Source organism: Micromesistius poutassou (genome assembly GCF_964030765.1).
Source record: "Micromesistius poutassou genome assembly, chromosome: 11".
Lineage (NCBI taxonomy): Eukaryota > Metazoa > Chordata > Actinopteri > Gadiformes > Gadidae > Micromesistius > Micromesistius poutassou.
This window is the reverse complement of record NC_140281.1, coordinates 6,562,143-6,574,972: the sequence shown is the minus strand read 5'-3', so window position 1 is coordinate 6,574,972 and position 12,830 is coordinate 6,562,143. Positions and strand designations below refer to the sequence as shown.

Genomic DNA, 12,830 nt, shown 5'->3' with positions numbered 1-12,830 from the left:
GCTTTACCAGACGCAAGAGGGTTGAATAGAAAGGAAGAGAGCGATGGTGGAGTGAGAAATGTGTGTGTGTGTGTGTGGGGGGGGGGGGGGGGGGGGGGGGGGGGGGGGGCTCTTGGCAGGAGGAGAGGGAGGTGGGGGGGTGTGCTGCTCTTTTCTCTACATTGCGTCACAGCGGAGGTGGAGTGGGCGAAAGCTGGCGGACACAAAAAAGTGTGTTTTTTACCACACCAAAACTTGTTACTAATGTAGATATTTTCAGCAGTACTTTACTGCTGATAGAGGGGGTGGGTGCTTTAGGAATCAAATAAATGTGAACAATTCCGTGATTTAAATAAATAGCCTAGATGAGCTGTTGAAAATATACTATATACTGTATATAATTGAAGCCTAGCCTATGGCTTAAAGTAGCCTAGCTTAGTTTAAAGCTTAAAAAATTAAAAAACACAAACTATATGAAGTTATAGCCTTTACAACACTCTTTATTGAAATACAGACAGCATTACAGGGTTCTATCCCTTGGGATATTCCTGCCTCAAACTGCGAGTGTGGGCGTTGAACAAAAATCCCAGGTAACAGAAAAAACATACTACACATGAACAAATGACCATATGGATCTTCTTTCTTTTTTTTTACAACCAAGTCAACCCACACAGTCTTAGTCTTACACTGGATTACACTATAAGGCATGTCTTTGAACAGCCCCACGATGACTCCTTAAGGGCATGTGATCCACAGCTATCACACTGCATTACGGTCATTTCATGCTTGGCGTTTATCCTATAGACTTTCAGAGCAGAGCTCATATCTATGAAAACCAAGGGTTCCTCATGGAGGAATCCAGCAGTTTTTCTATGTTATTGCAGAACTGTTTCGTTCTTCTACCTTAGAGAAACACATTCAAACGGGTGGGTGAGGCTTTTATCAGGGGATGTGTATTTGTACAGTTGCCAGTTACTTCTATGTTGACCAGATACTTTTACAGACATGTCTGTAAAAGTCAATTCAATTTCTCAAAAAAATAACTCATTGGATGAACTCGATTAAATTGTGGGCAGAATTTCCATCCAATAAATATATGTAACCCCAACCTAACACAATTCCATCGATTCAATATAATGTATTTGAGTTAATCTACCTTTTTTTTTTTAAAGTTGGTCCAGCTGAAACTAAATTCATCTATCTAATGAAATTGAATTGAGTTACCTCTACATATTTGTGTCAAAGAGAGCTAAACAAAAGTGATTATATTAAAGTAGTTAAAATAAATTGTGTTTGTTCAACCTAAAAATATATGGTTAATTGAAAATGAATTATTCAAAAATCCCCCCCCCCACCCCTATAACCCCATATAACATACATGAGACATTACCTGTTTGAGGTGCTTTTATTTAAACCCAACCGGATCATTAGTGCAGCCAAAAGATGATTTATTTCGAACAAGACTTACAAGAGCAATAAGTAAGTATTAGTAGTATTCTTCAATAGAGGTCCTCAAAAGGTCAATAGAGCTCTGAATACAACGTGCATATGCACATGCTCAGAATACAACTGTGCTCATGCACGCAAACATTTGAAAAAATTAAAATCAGGGAGGAGCAGACCAACAGACCAATGCTCTATTATTTATGGCTCAAAGCTCAGTTAAAAAAGTTTAAGCAGTTGATACAGCAGTTGATTTTCAACTGCTGTATTTTGGTGTTGAGCCTGTGTCCATCCAGATTCATGAGGATCTGGACGAACTCAATAGTGTATTTCAGGTTGTCTGGGAAACTAAGATCCAGAGCATAGATAAGCTCAAACAGCATTATGAAAGCAATTGCAGCACTTCCGACATTGGTGAGGACTTTCACGCCTTCAATGACGACTCCAATGTCACCTGGCTCCTCAAACTGACGGACTGTGTGAATGCCCATAACTGTGGCAACAATGTCATTCTCTGCGTCCTCAGAGTTGTAGTCGCTCGCTGCAGGCAGAATAGGACCAAAATGGCGTGTGCCTCTGGGCGTGGAAAGAGCTCGACTAAGGGCGTGGTCACCTCACCTGCGCATGCTCCCCTTATTGACATCAATCTTTTTGGGTTGAGCGGATAGGTCAGCAGCGTCAGCAGAGACGATGAATACATTTTAAGTTACGCGTGTTAAACTATTTTGGTTTCTATTTGAATTCATATATATTTCATTAGACAAATATGATATTCATTTGTCACATCTAAGAAGGGCTTGAATCATTTTTTTGAGTGCACTTTTTCCAAGAACATGTGTTTCCTGTTAGCTTATGGCAACACGATTGGTCAAAACAAATGAATGTTAACGTGAAAGATAGTGAAACAGACCTTAGATATTAATCAAAGGTCTGGTTTGTGAGACTGCCTAGGTCCTGATGGGGCTGGGTGGATCGGGAGCGCTCCAAGGGGGCCCTGGGTACTAATAGTACCGCTGCAACACTACTAGTAACACTGGGTTATAAGCAGGGGCGTTGGCATGGACACAAAGGCCAGCGAGGTGAGCCATGCTCAGACTCAGAGGCCACTTTCTCATCTGGAACCAGAAATTAAAAGACCAAAAATGATGAATCACAATAAAAAACTAAATTGACACACACAAGAGTGAGAGTGACAGACAGAAGAGAGTCTGTCTGTCACAGTGAGAGTGACAGACAGAAAGACCAACAGAGAGAGAGAAAGAGAGACAGAAAGACTAAGGGAGAGAAAGAGAAATACAGAAAGACTGACAGAGAGAAAGTGACAGACAGAAAGACAAACAGAAAGAGAGAGAGAGAAGACAGCTCTCAGGGTAAGGAAAGGTTGACAACAACCAGAAGCGCTGGCTAGAGATGTGCACGGTGAGGCCTGAGGGGAGGAGATTATGTCAACTTTTAAAACCAGTAGTAAAGAGAGACATGAGTGTGTTTTGCATTCTGATGGACTGTTAATCCATCACAATAATTATGTGTTACGGTCACTAATGAGACATTTCCCCTCGCTCTCTCTCTCTCTCTCTCTCTCTCTCTCTCTCTCTCTCTCTCTCTCTCTTTCTCTCTCTCTCTCTCTCTCTCTCTCTCTCTCTCTCTCTCTCTCTCTAATAAGAAATTAAAAGGCAAACATTTATGAACAACAATAAAAGCCAACTGCTCTGTGGTTTCATAACATAACTTCCTCTCTCAGATCTGTGTGTGATATCTAGTACTATTGTTGTCTGTTTGCTGTTATTCCATGTGAGAAAACAATGTATTTGAGCCCTTCAGCCCTTTCATATACACATGAGTGTATGAGGATGTAGTAGAAATATCACATGAGGTTTTGTGTAATCTCTGGTTGGCTGCGTATGAAAGCAGCAACAAGATTATGGTGTATGGTTTGCCACATTCAACATGGCCCTGTCAGTGCCCACGGCTGAGCATGTGTGTGTGTGTGTGTGTGTGTGTGTGTGTGTGTGTGTGTGTGTGTGTGTGTGTGTGTGTGTGTGTGTATGTGTGTGTATGTGTGTGTGTATGTGTGTGTGTGTGTGTGTGTGTATGTGTGTGTGTGTATGTGTGTGTATGTGTGTGTGTGTGTTTGATCACATTTGTGTATGTGCTAATGAAAAGCTTATCTGATGAATTTGACATCAGACACATTTTGGGTTGTATCTTCATGGTTGAATGCACTTATTGTAAATCGTTTTGGACAAAAGCGTCAGATTATTAAATTTGATGTTATATGAAATTGGGGAAGCAAAAATGACATCTTATCCCTTATGTATGCATAAACAATGAAGGGGTGGTGGGACTTGGAAACAAAGTCTTTGGATGGACGGCTAAATGGAGAAATTGCTATTATGTGTGTGTACCTGTGTGTGTGTGTGTGTGTGTGTGTGTGATGTTGCCCTTGTCTTTGACTTCTGCCTCTCAGAAAGGTTGACCATGTTAGATTATCAGCCCAAAGCAGAGAGAGAGAGGTAGAGAGAGAGAAAGGGAGAGAGATGGTGTGTGTGCGTGCATGCGTGTGTGCATGCGTGTGCATATATGTGTGTGTGTGTTTGTGTGTGTGATAAAAACAGTCATTAAGGAGTCCAGGCGGACTCGGATAGAGAGAGAGCAAAGCGTGAGAGATGGAGAATGAAGGAAGCTGGGAGACGTAGGATAAGATAACACATCTTAATGGCTTGTAAATTTGGTTTGGTGATGCTATTCTTAACCTTCCTGCAAGCAGCAGTAAAAACTCAATTGGGATGAGGACAGAACGTTAGACAGAAAGTGAGAGAGAAAGACAGACAGAGAATGAGAGTGACAGACAGAAAGACCAACAGAGAGAGTGAAAGACAGCTCTCAGGGTAAGAAAAGGTTGAACAATCAGAAGCGCTGGCTAGAGATGTGAGGCCTGAGGGGAGGAGATTATGTCAACTTTTAAAACCAGTAGTAAAGAGAGACATGAGTGTGTTTTGCATTCTGATGGACTGTTAATCCATCACAATAATTATGTGTTACGGTCACTAATGAGAAATGGCACAGATTCTCTCTCTCTCTCTCTCTCTCTCTCTCTCTCTCTCTCTACTATATTATATCACCCTATATTATGTTCAATCCCTTTGATTGGCCATCTTTATGTGTGTGCAGTATCATGCAAGCTGTACATGAGTCATATACACACACACATGTTTGTCACTCAAGCACACGCTTAAACATCCACACCTTATTCTTCCTTCACCTAGCTGACCCTGCCCTGCCCTATCCTCCTCACCCTTACCCTACCCTATCCTGCTCACCTCTACCCTACCCTACAGATTTAGTTGAATGTTCTCCCAGTTGACAGCCCTAATGGCTTCATACTAATGAATGTGTGCAGATGCATGCATGGCATCTGCTCATCATTTCCTCATCATCCCTTTCATGTTTGCAGACACATCCCTCATCTGTGTTTAATTGCTGCAGTCTGAATCCCATTAGAACTGTGTGTATGCCCATACAACTCTATGCTAGTTTGTGCATGTGTGTGCATGCATAAGTCATATATCATATGTCAGTGTTGTGTGTAGCATGTGCATTTGTGATGCATGTGCATGTATAGGATATCATGTGCACGTTTGTAACGTTTGCGTGTGTGTGCGTACATGTGTAGTATGCATATGTGTGTGCTAATTAGAAGTGATAAGTTGATGATTTTCCCTTAAAGGCCCTCTCCCTCCACTCTCTCCCAGATGTCTCTGTCTGTCTTCACCCTCACTCGCCAACCATCCAGATAAGTCCCTTAGAGATGATGGCGGTCTTCCGCCATCAAGTAAAAAAACCTCCTTTCAATAAGGCTCAACAGGGGGCTTGTGTAGCGCAGCCGGCCAGCTCGCTGCCCAACATCTTCCTCTGGAAGGGCACTGCAGGCTGGACATGAACACCATTTTATCTTTGGCTTTATCTTATCTTAGGTAATGATGCCTATAACAATGTCAAGGGTGCAAACAGCTGGAGTTGATTCTTCCTCTTTTTCTTTATCTTCTTCTTTTGCTTCTTTTGGTTAGTTATATGTTCTACAAAATAATAAGCAACATCATAAAATATTGTTGTTTTATTATCTTTCTCTATATTCTGATGAATGCCTGGCAGTACCCTATGTCCCTTACGCAGTCTCCGATTTTTCTAAATGAAGGTATCGGGTATAGGGTGGCTTGTTCTTCTGCAAAGCTCATCGTTGTGAATCAAAGTGAATCACATCCTAAAAGGAGATAATGCCTGACCAGTTGTTATGCTAACCAATGTCGATTTCACTATAGAGTTCTAGTTATAAAACATTGTTGAGATAAAAAAATGTCCCTAGTAGTTTCTAGCCAAACTTGATTATTCATACTTTTGTAAACACCACTTTAAACCATATGAAATTATTCATTTTCCACATGGAGGGCTTAGAGACGTTTAGGCTGTGTGTGGTTGGTCTCTAGTTTGGCTGGAAAACAGAGCAAGTGACTCACTCTGTGTTCACTGTGGCCGCTGTGAGTCGTCACGCTCAGCTATGCATGCGGATATGCTTCCACCCCCTAGGATAGTTTGTTTGCTAACCCCGCAAAGCTCTGATTGAGTATGCTGCAAATATGCGTTTCTGTGTAGGATGATAATATTTAAATATATATATATATGAAAATGTATATACTATATATATATATATATATATATATATATATATATATATATACAGTATACAGTGTATTTATATATATATATATACAGTATACAGTGTATTTATATATATATATATATATATATATGTATAAAGATATGAAACTGTATTTATATATGTATATATATATATATATATATATATATATATATATATACTGTATATATAGATTCTGTATATATATAAACAGTATATGTGTCACCAACACAATGGCAACTGGTTATATAGGTCACATGTGAGTTTGGGTTATTTTAGGCTAGTGCAATGTGTGTGTGTGTGTGTGTGTGTGTGGTGTGTGTGTGTGTGTGTGTGTGTGTGTGTGTGTGTGCGTGCACCAGTAGGTTTTATAAGACTGTGTGTAGCATGTCCTTTGGATGCCTCTCCTATTTTCATCCAAGAAATCAATTCAAACGGCCATCAATCATTATTGGATGGCTCGCAGCTCTGTGATGGGTATTTGACCTGACTGTCAATGTGTCGCTTGGTTACAGAAGCCCACTCTACAGTGATGGTCGATCCAACAGTAAAACATGACGATAAGTAGCAGAGCAGACCCATGTGGATGGGGGGATTGTTGGGGACTGGGTGGCTGGTGGGTGTATGATGTCAGGGGGGATGACAAACCTTTCCTGTTATCAGGATCCTTGATAATGTTTGCTCAAGGGCGAAATCAGTCAGTTGTGAGTGTGGGTGTGTGTGTGTGTGTGTGTGTGTGTGTGTGTGTGTGTGTGTGTGCGAGTGTGTGTGGGTGTACATGTACACTTGCATACTCTTTTATGTATTTGCTGTTTAATAGATGACTCACTTAAAAAGGTTTTTTGGTGTGTGACATGGAAGATGATTGACATGAATGTATTAACAGTAGTCAAACCTAATAGCACTTAGTCATAAGGGACACAGTCCAGACCAAGGGAATTGTCATTACTGCTTATTAGAAGCATTAAATGTTGCTCGTAAATGACAAATGTCGAGTTCACTTGCAGATACCAACCATGTTTCAACACATGACCGGTTCATACTGTAAGTGTGATCATACTTCAACTAGAAAGTAGGGCCAGACATATTTATACTTGCATACTTTATAGTAATGATGTCACTTTATTAATGTGTTTTGATTCAGTTTATTTCATTGTACATATTCAGTCGTACAACGTTGCCCTCTAGTGGCTGTTTGTTTTACTGTACATATTCAGTCGTACAACGTTGCCCTCTAGTGGCTGTTTGTTGTACTGTACATATTCAGTCGTACAACGTCGCCCTTTAGTGGCTGTTTCTTGTACTGTACATATTCAGTCGTACAACGTTGCCCTCTAGTGGCTGTTTGTTGTACTATACATAATAAGTAGTACAACGTTGCCCTCTAGTGGCTGTTTTTTTTTACTGTACATATTGTGGTAACCCGGCTCCGTGTCCTGCCTCCCCAATCAGCATACGTTATCATCCGTTCAAGCCCACGAGGCACGTTTATTTAACATAAAGAATGTTTTATAGTTTTGGGTAGCTCCCAACCGAAAAGAAAAAAAAGAGTCTTGGCTCCTTGATCCACGGAGGAATCGACAACGCCTCTCGGTCCCCCTTCAAGGCCTGCTATATCCAGGGTATAGCTTCCCTCATGGCTTCCCGTTCTCCTCTGGTTGGAAACTCGTTCCTCGTGAGAACCTTGCTAAAACATACGATCCCCCTGTAAAAGTTTCAACCACGTCTTTTAAATGTTCTTTGTCTGGGTGTCTGGTACATCCCGTCTACCACCTCTCTCCTGGGCGGTACACCCCGTCTACCACCTCTCCCGTGGGCTGTCAACAAAAAACCGTGAACGTATAGGCCAGGGATGGACTGGGACTAAAATTTTGCCCGGGACTTTGGGATGGAGAAGCCTTTAATGAGACCACGGGAATAGCGCGTGTAGAATTGTGCCACTGTGTAAAATAATACAAACAAATCCTTACCCGTGGATATGTGCATTGCAACTACATGGCGATTATGGGAAGTGCGGGTGGTTAGAATTTTGTGAAGATTGAATTTTATAAGCAATCTTGTCCATGTACAACATATTAGAAATTGCATGTGCATAGAATGGTAAATCAAGGGTGAAAAGGTTCTAAATAGTGCAAGATAAAAGTAATTTAGTGGAATGAAAAAAGTGGGAGGTAGAAATAGTCATATCTAACAGCATACAACAAAGATGTAAAAAAACAAAACAAAAAACATTGATTTGTGATTTCTGTATCCAGCAGTGAGGGGCAAACACCCCTCACTGCTGGATACAGAAATCACAAATCAATCTTTTTTTCAACGTTTGCAATGACAAATGAGAAAAATGGCTCTGTCAGTCTCTTTCCAGGTATATACTGAGGGGCTATGTGACATTTCAGAGCGATAAGTCAAGGCGGTTCGGAGAAAAATGTGGACACGCACACACACATTGCATCTCGAAAACACCAACTAACTATCAGAGTGAGGTTAACGGAAGTAAGTGACCCGGCCGTGTGTCAGCCTGATTTGACAGAACGCGGAGAAGTCCAAGTTGGGAGGGGCCATTCGGCCGCTCGCTTTGCCCCAATGCACTGTGTTTAAAGGTTATCTCCCCTCTAAATTGACAGTAGGCCTAATACATCGGCCCCGTTTTGAAGGCAGGCCAGAGATCCGTTTAGTGGTTTGCAAATGTCAAGCAGGCCGGCCCAATTCACGTCTTTTTATTTATTTTTATTTTTATTTATTTCATAAAAAAATTACCGCCGGCCGGCTCTGCCTGAAATCGTCCGGCCGTTCAGGAAATCTCCCGATCCTTCTGATGGCCAGTGCCCCCTTGGTATAGGCCCATTCTGATGATTTAATCACCATCAATAAATGAATGTTTCATATTAACTCAAACGGGCTGAATTTGCTGTACAACATACATGATGTTATATATACATATATTTGTTAAATATACTGAAAAAGGAATATCATTTTTTTTTTCTGTTTTTGCAGGTTATGGACACACTATCCAAACTATCCCACATAGAAGCTACACAGCAAAATGGAATAAGGTATACACTATAATGCATAGATCAATTAATAATTAATTTCTGAATACAAAATATAGTATATCATCCATTATATGAGTAAAGGATGTCATCAAATGTAAATTTTACGGATGGCCGATTATTTTGTGTGACCATGTTTACATCACTGAGATGATAGAGGATAATGGGGTTCAACGCATGTGTGTTTAAAACCCAACACAGGCCATTTCCAACAGAGGAGAGTGTTGAGGACCAGGACATCTACAACCATCTGGAGGACCTGATAGAGTGTGTACACCCCCCCCCCCCCACCCCACGCCCCGCACTGGTTAAAACTGAAGTCTGCACATTGCTGCATCTCATATTATTAACAGTATATCATGGCATCTCAGAAAACATAATTTCCATGATTACTCTTCCTCTTCTATGGTGTAAATATGATGCACTCTACTTATGGACAGCACCATGAATTGTGCTTGTGGTATCTTGGAATTAATTCAACTAATTACCTACCTTATTTACCTTTGCTTATTGTATCTTATCAATTCAAATTTAGCATCTAATTGAATCTTTTCCTTTGGAAAAATAATCGATAAATGGATATTAAGATCTCAAACACTGCCATATGTATTTTGTGTGTCGATATAGACAAAATCTTATGCAAAAACTCAGTCACTCTTTTTTATTTATACTTATTTATATACTGTATAGGCCTATTGCCTTGTCAGTGTAATATATCTCAATTATTTGAAATTTCTTAAAGAAGTTTTTATGTAAGACATAAACAGTAGACAGTATATTAGACAGTATATAACACACACACACACACACACACACACACACACACACACACACACACACACACACACACACACGTTAGACTGCTGTAGATGAGTCCAGGAGTGACAAGCGAACAATGCCTGAGGGCCCCCAAGGGCCCGTCTGCATTAACATTGTGTGTACGTTTCTAGGGCCCTTTACCTGTTTTCTAAACAACATTCACAGGAAGACATCTTTTATTGAGCAAAAACATTCAGTGTCCGCACAATGTAAGTCCACACAAGTTGGACTTTAGTTGTGCAATCCAAGTATCCTGTAAGGTCTCATTGAATTGTACGTGTGTGTGTGTGTGTGTGTGTGTGTGTGTGTGTGTGTGTGTGTGTGTGTGTGTGTGCGTGTGTTCTAGTGAGAACGGGGTGGAGGATGAGGAGGACCTCTATGATTGTGTTTACGATGATGAGGAAGGAGGGGACATCTACGAGGACCTGATGAAGACGGATGTCATCCCTCCGCCGGTCAGCCTCCCCCTCATCCTCTTTTTCATTAGCCGAAGATGATTATAACATTTGTAACATTAACATGGCAACACTTTCCACTATTCCCATGTCCCTATTGGCCTTGTGGACGTCAAACCCACTGGAGTCATACCTACACTTTCCCTGTTACATGTGGATCCATACCGTGGTCAGATTTGGGCTAGCGATTACATTTTCACGGTGTGTGTATATTGGTTTTTGTGTGTGTGTGTGTGTGTGTGTGTGTGTGTGTGTGTGTGTGTGTGTGTGTGTATGTGTGTTTGCGTGTGTGTTTGCGTTCAGGCCTTCCAGAAACACGTGGAGACGGACATAAGGAGTTGCTGTCTTGCAGAGATCAGGCAGACAGAGGAGAAATATACAGAGACTCTGGAGTCCATAGAGAAGGTACCTTCATATATATAGCATGTCAAGTGGATTGACAAACCAAAATATTTACTTGTGTGTTAAATAAATGTAAGTTAATTTCCTACCGGGAATTTATGTTGCTAAGAATTCTATTGATTTTGAAAGGTAAAAATCTTGGTATTTTTAAGTTTACTGTCAGTGGCCATGTCTGACCAAACATGTCTATGCTGTGCTGTTAGCACAATGTTATCTCTCTCTCTCTCTCTCTCTCTCTCTCTCTCTCTCTCTCTCTCTCTCTCTCTCTCTCTCTCTCTCTCTCTCTCTCTCTCTCTCTCTCTCTCTCTCTCTCCTGCAGCACTTTATGTCTCCCCTTGCAGTTTTCCTATCTGCAGCAGAGATGGAGAAGGTGTTTGTCAATATTTCGGTGAGCTTATGTTGGGTGTGTGTGTGCGTGTGCGTGTGTGTGTGTGTGTGTGTGTGTGCGTATACAATGTCAAACATACATTTTATAATATAAATTACAAAGCCGCACGGTTATATATAAAAACAATTATTCTGAGCGTTTTGATGAATATTCAAAGTCTGTTGTTCAATAATTCAGCAGGTTAATGAGAATGAGAAGAGTACAAGATGCACAAACGACACAACAACAACACACAAAATAACCTTTCTGAGTTTTATGAAAAGAGCTGACAACCCAGAGCCAACTACTCAATGTTCTCCATCCTATGTACTTATATAACCTCTAGAGCGTTATATAAGTGTTTCACACATTGGGTATTTCACACATTAGTTTACTGTGCAGGTGGTGATATTTTCATGTCCATGCTCTTGTAGGAACTGGTTAATGTGCATAAAAGTCTTCTGGTGGAGATCCAGGACTCAGTGCAACACAAAAGTGCCCAGAACCTTTACCAAGTCTTCATCACCTACAAAGAGAGGTAAAGACTCTCTCTCTCTCTCTCTCTCTCTCTCTCTCTCTCTCTCTCTCTCTCTCTCATATATACAATAATATCAGATATACAATAAACAATACTATGAATATATGTTGTATTTTTATCTGTTTTTCCTCTCTTTTTCTTTCTCTTTCTCTCTCTGAGGTTGTTGATATATGGACAGTACTGTAGCCATGTAGAGACAGCCATCGCTGCCCTTGACAGCATCTGTAAGGATAAGGAGGACGTCCGCATGAAGCTGGAGGTGTGGATTCCTTCATTATGTAATAGGAGTGCAAAGTTGGATCATGTTTATCTAAAACCCTGCATCTGTGTTTGAATGATCCTGTTATAATAGTCTTGCCACTTGGGAGCAGTTATTTCATTGCATGTTTATTGCACCAACCATTTGCACCCAATAATTTGTTGCAATAAAATCAAATACTTAAAAGTGTTTCCCATTTGATCCAAAAATCAAGTGCTTTTGGGTACTTAATACCCAATTATAGGACCCGCATTCCTCCTCCTCCTATTATAGGATAATAGTATAATAGCATACCACAATATGGTGCCAAAGTGGGCAATTATTGTCTTAGTGTTGAGAAATGGGGCGAAGCTAGTAGTAGCTCTACTGTGTCCTTTTGTGTACATCTAGGGAATTGCACGCTTGGCCTTCACTCAGCCATTACTGTAGCCCCAAATGTCTAGTAGGTCTGTCAAATACATCTTGGGGCAATCTAACTAATGGACCACTTGTTGGAGTTGACAGAGAGGTCATGTTTCCATAAGCTCCGATAGGCAATGGCAAAAACGACTTAATTCATCGTTCAGAATATATAGTTTGTTTCCGTCGACCTCCATCGCTCGATTCAACAATACATTGTGGCACTTTTTATGACTACCGGATCAGACCGCAACAAAAGCCTTGGACTTTCCTGTCGCCAAAATGCCTCTGTACTCGGATGTCTCAGGCATGGAGACCAGGAAATGCACAGACTGCACCAAACTCCAACAGACAGTGGCTTTATTTGAAACGAGGCTAGCAGCATTAGAAAAATGCAAAGGACTCCTCCAGGATACAGTGCCA

The 12,830-nt window shown here is 40.8% G+C and overlaps 1 protein-coding gene across 1 annotated transcript in view; it reads left to right on the top strand.

Moving 5' to 3' along the window:
• Positions 1 to 12,830, top strand: part of vav3a (vav 3 guanine nucleotide exchange factor a) — an 83,851-nt gene that overhangs the window by 29,832 nt on the left and 41,189 nt on the right. Inside the window, exons 3-9 of the mRNA XM_084475299.1 lie at positions 9,113 to 9,171; positions 9,370 to 9,435; positions 10,334 to 10,442; positions 10,746 to 10,847; positions 11,164 to 11,232; positions 11,646 to 11,749; positions 11,909 to 12,008. Coding sequence (XP_084331425.1) covers positions 9,113 to 9,171; positions 9,370 to 9,435; positions 10,334 to 10,442; positions 10,746 to 10,847; positions 11,164 to 11,232; positions 11,646 to 11,749; positions 11,909 to 12,008 — 609 coding nt within the window. The remainder of the gene's footprint in view (positions 1 to 9,112; positions 9,172 to 9,369; positions 9,436 to 10,333; positions 10,443 to 10,745; positions 10,848 to 11,163; positions 11,233 to 11,645; positions 11,750 to 11,908; positions 12,009 to 12,830) is intronic.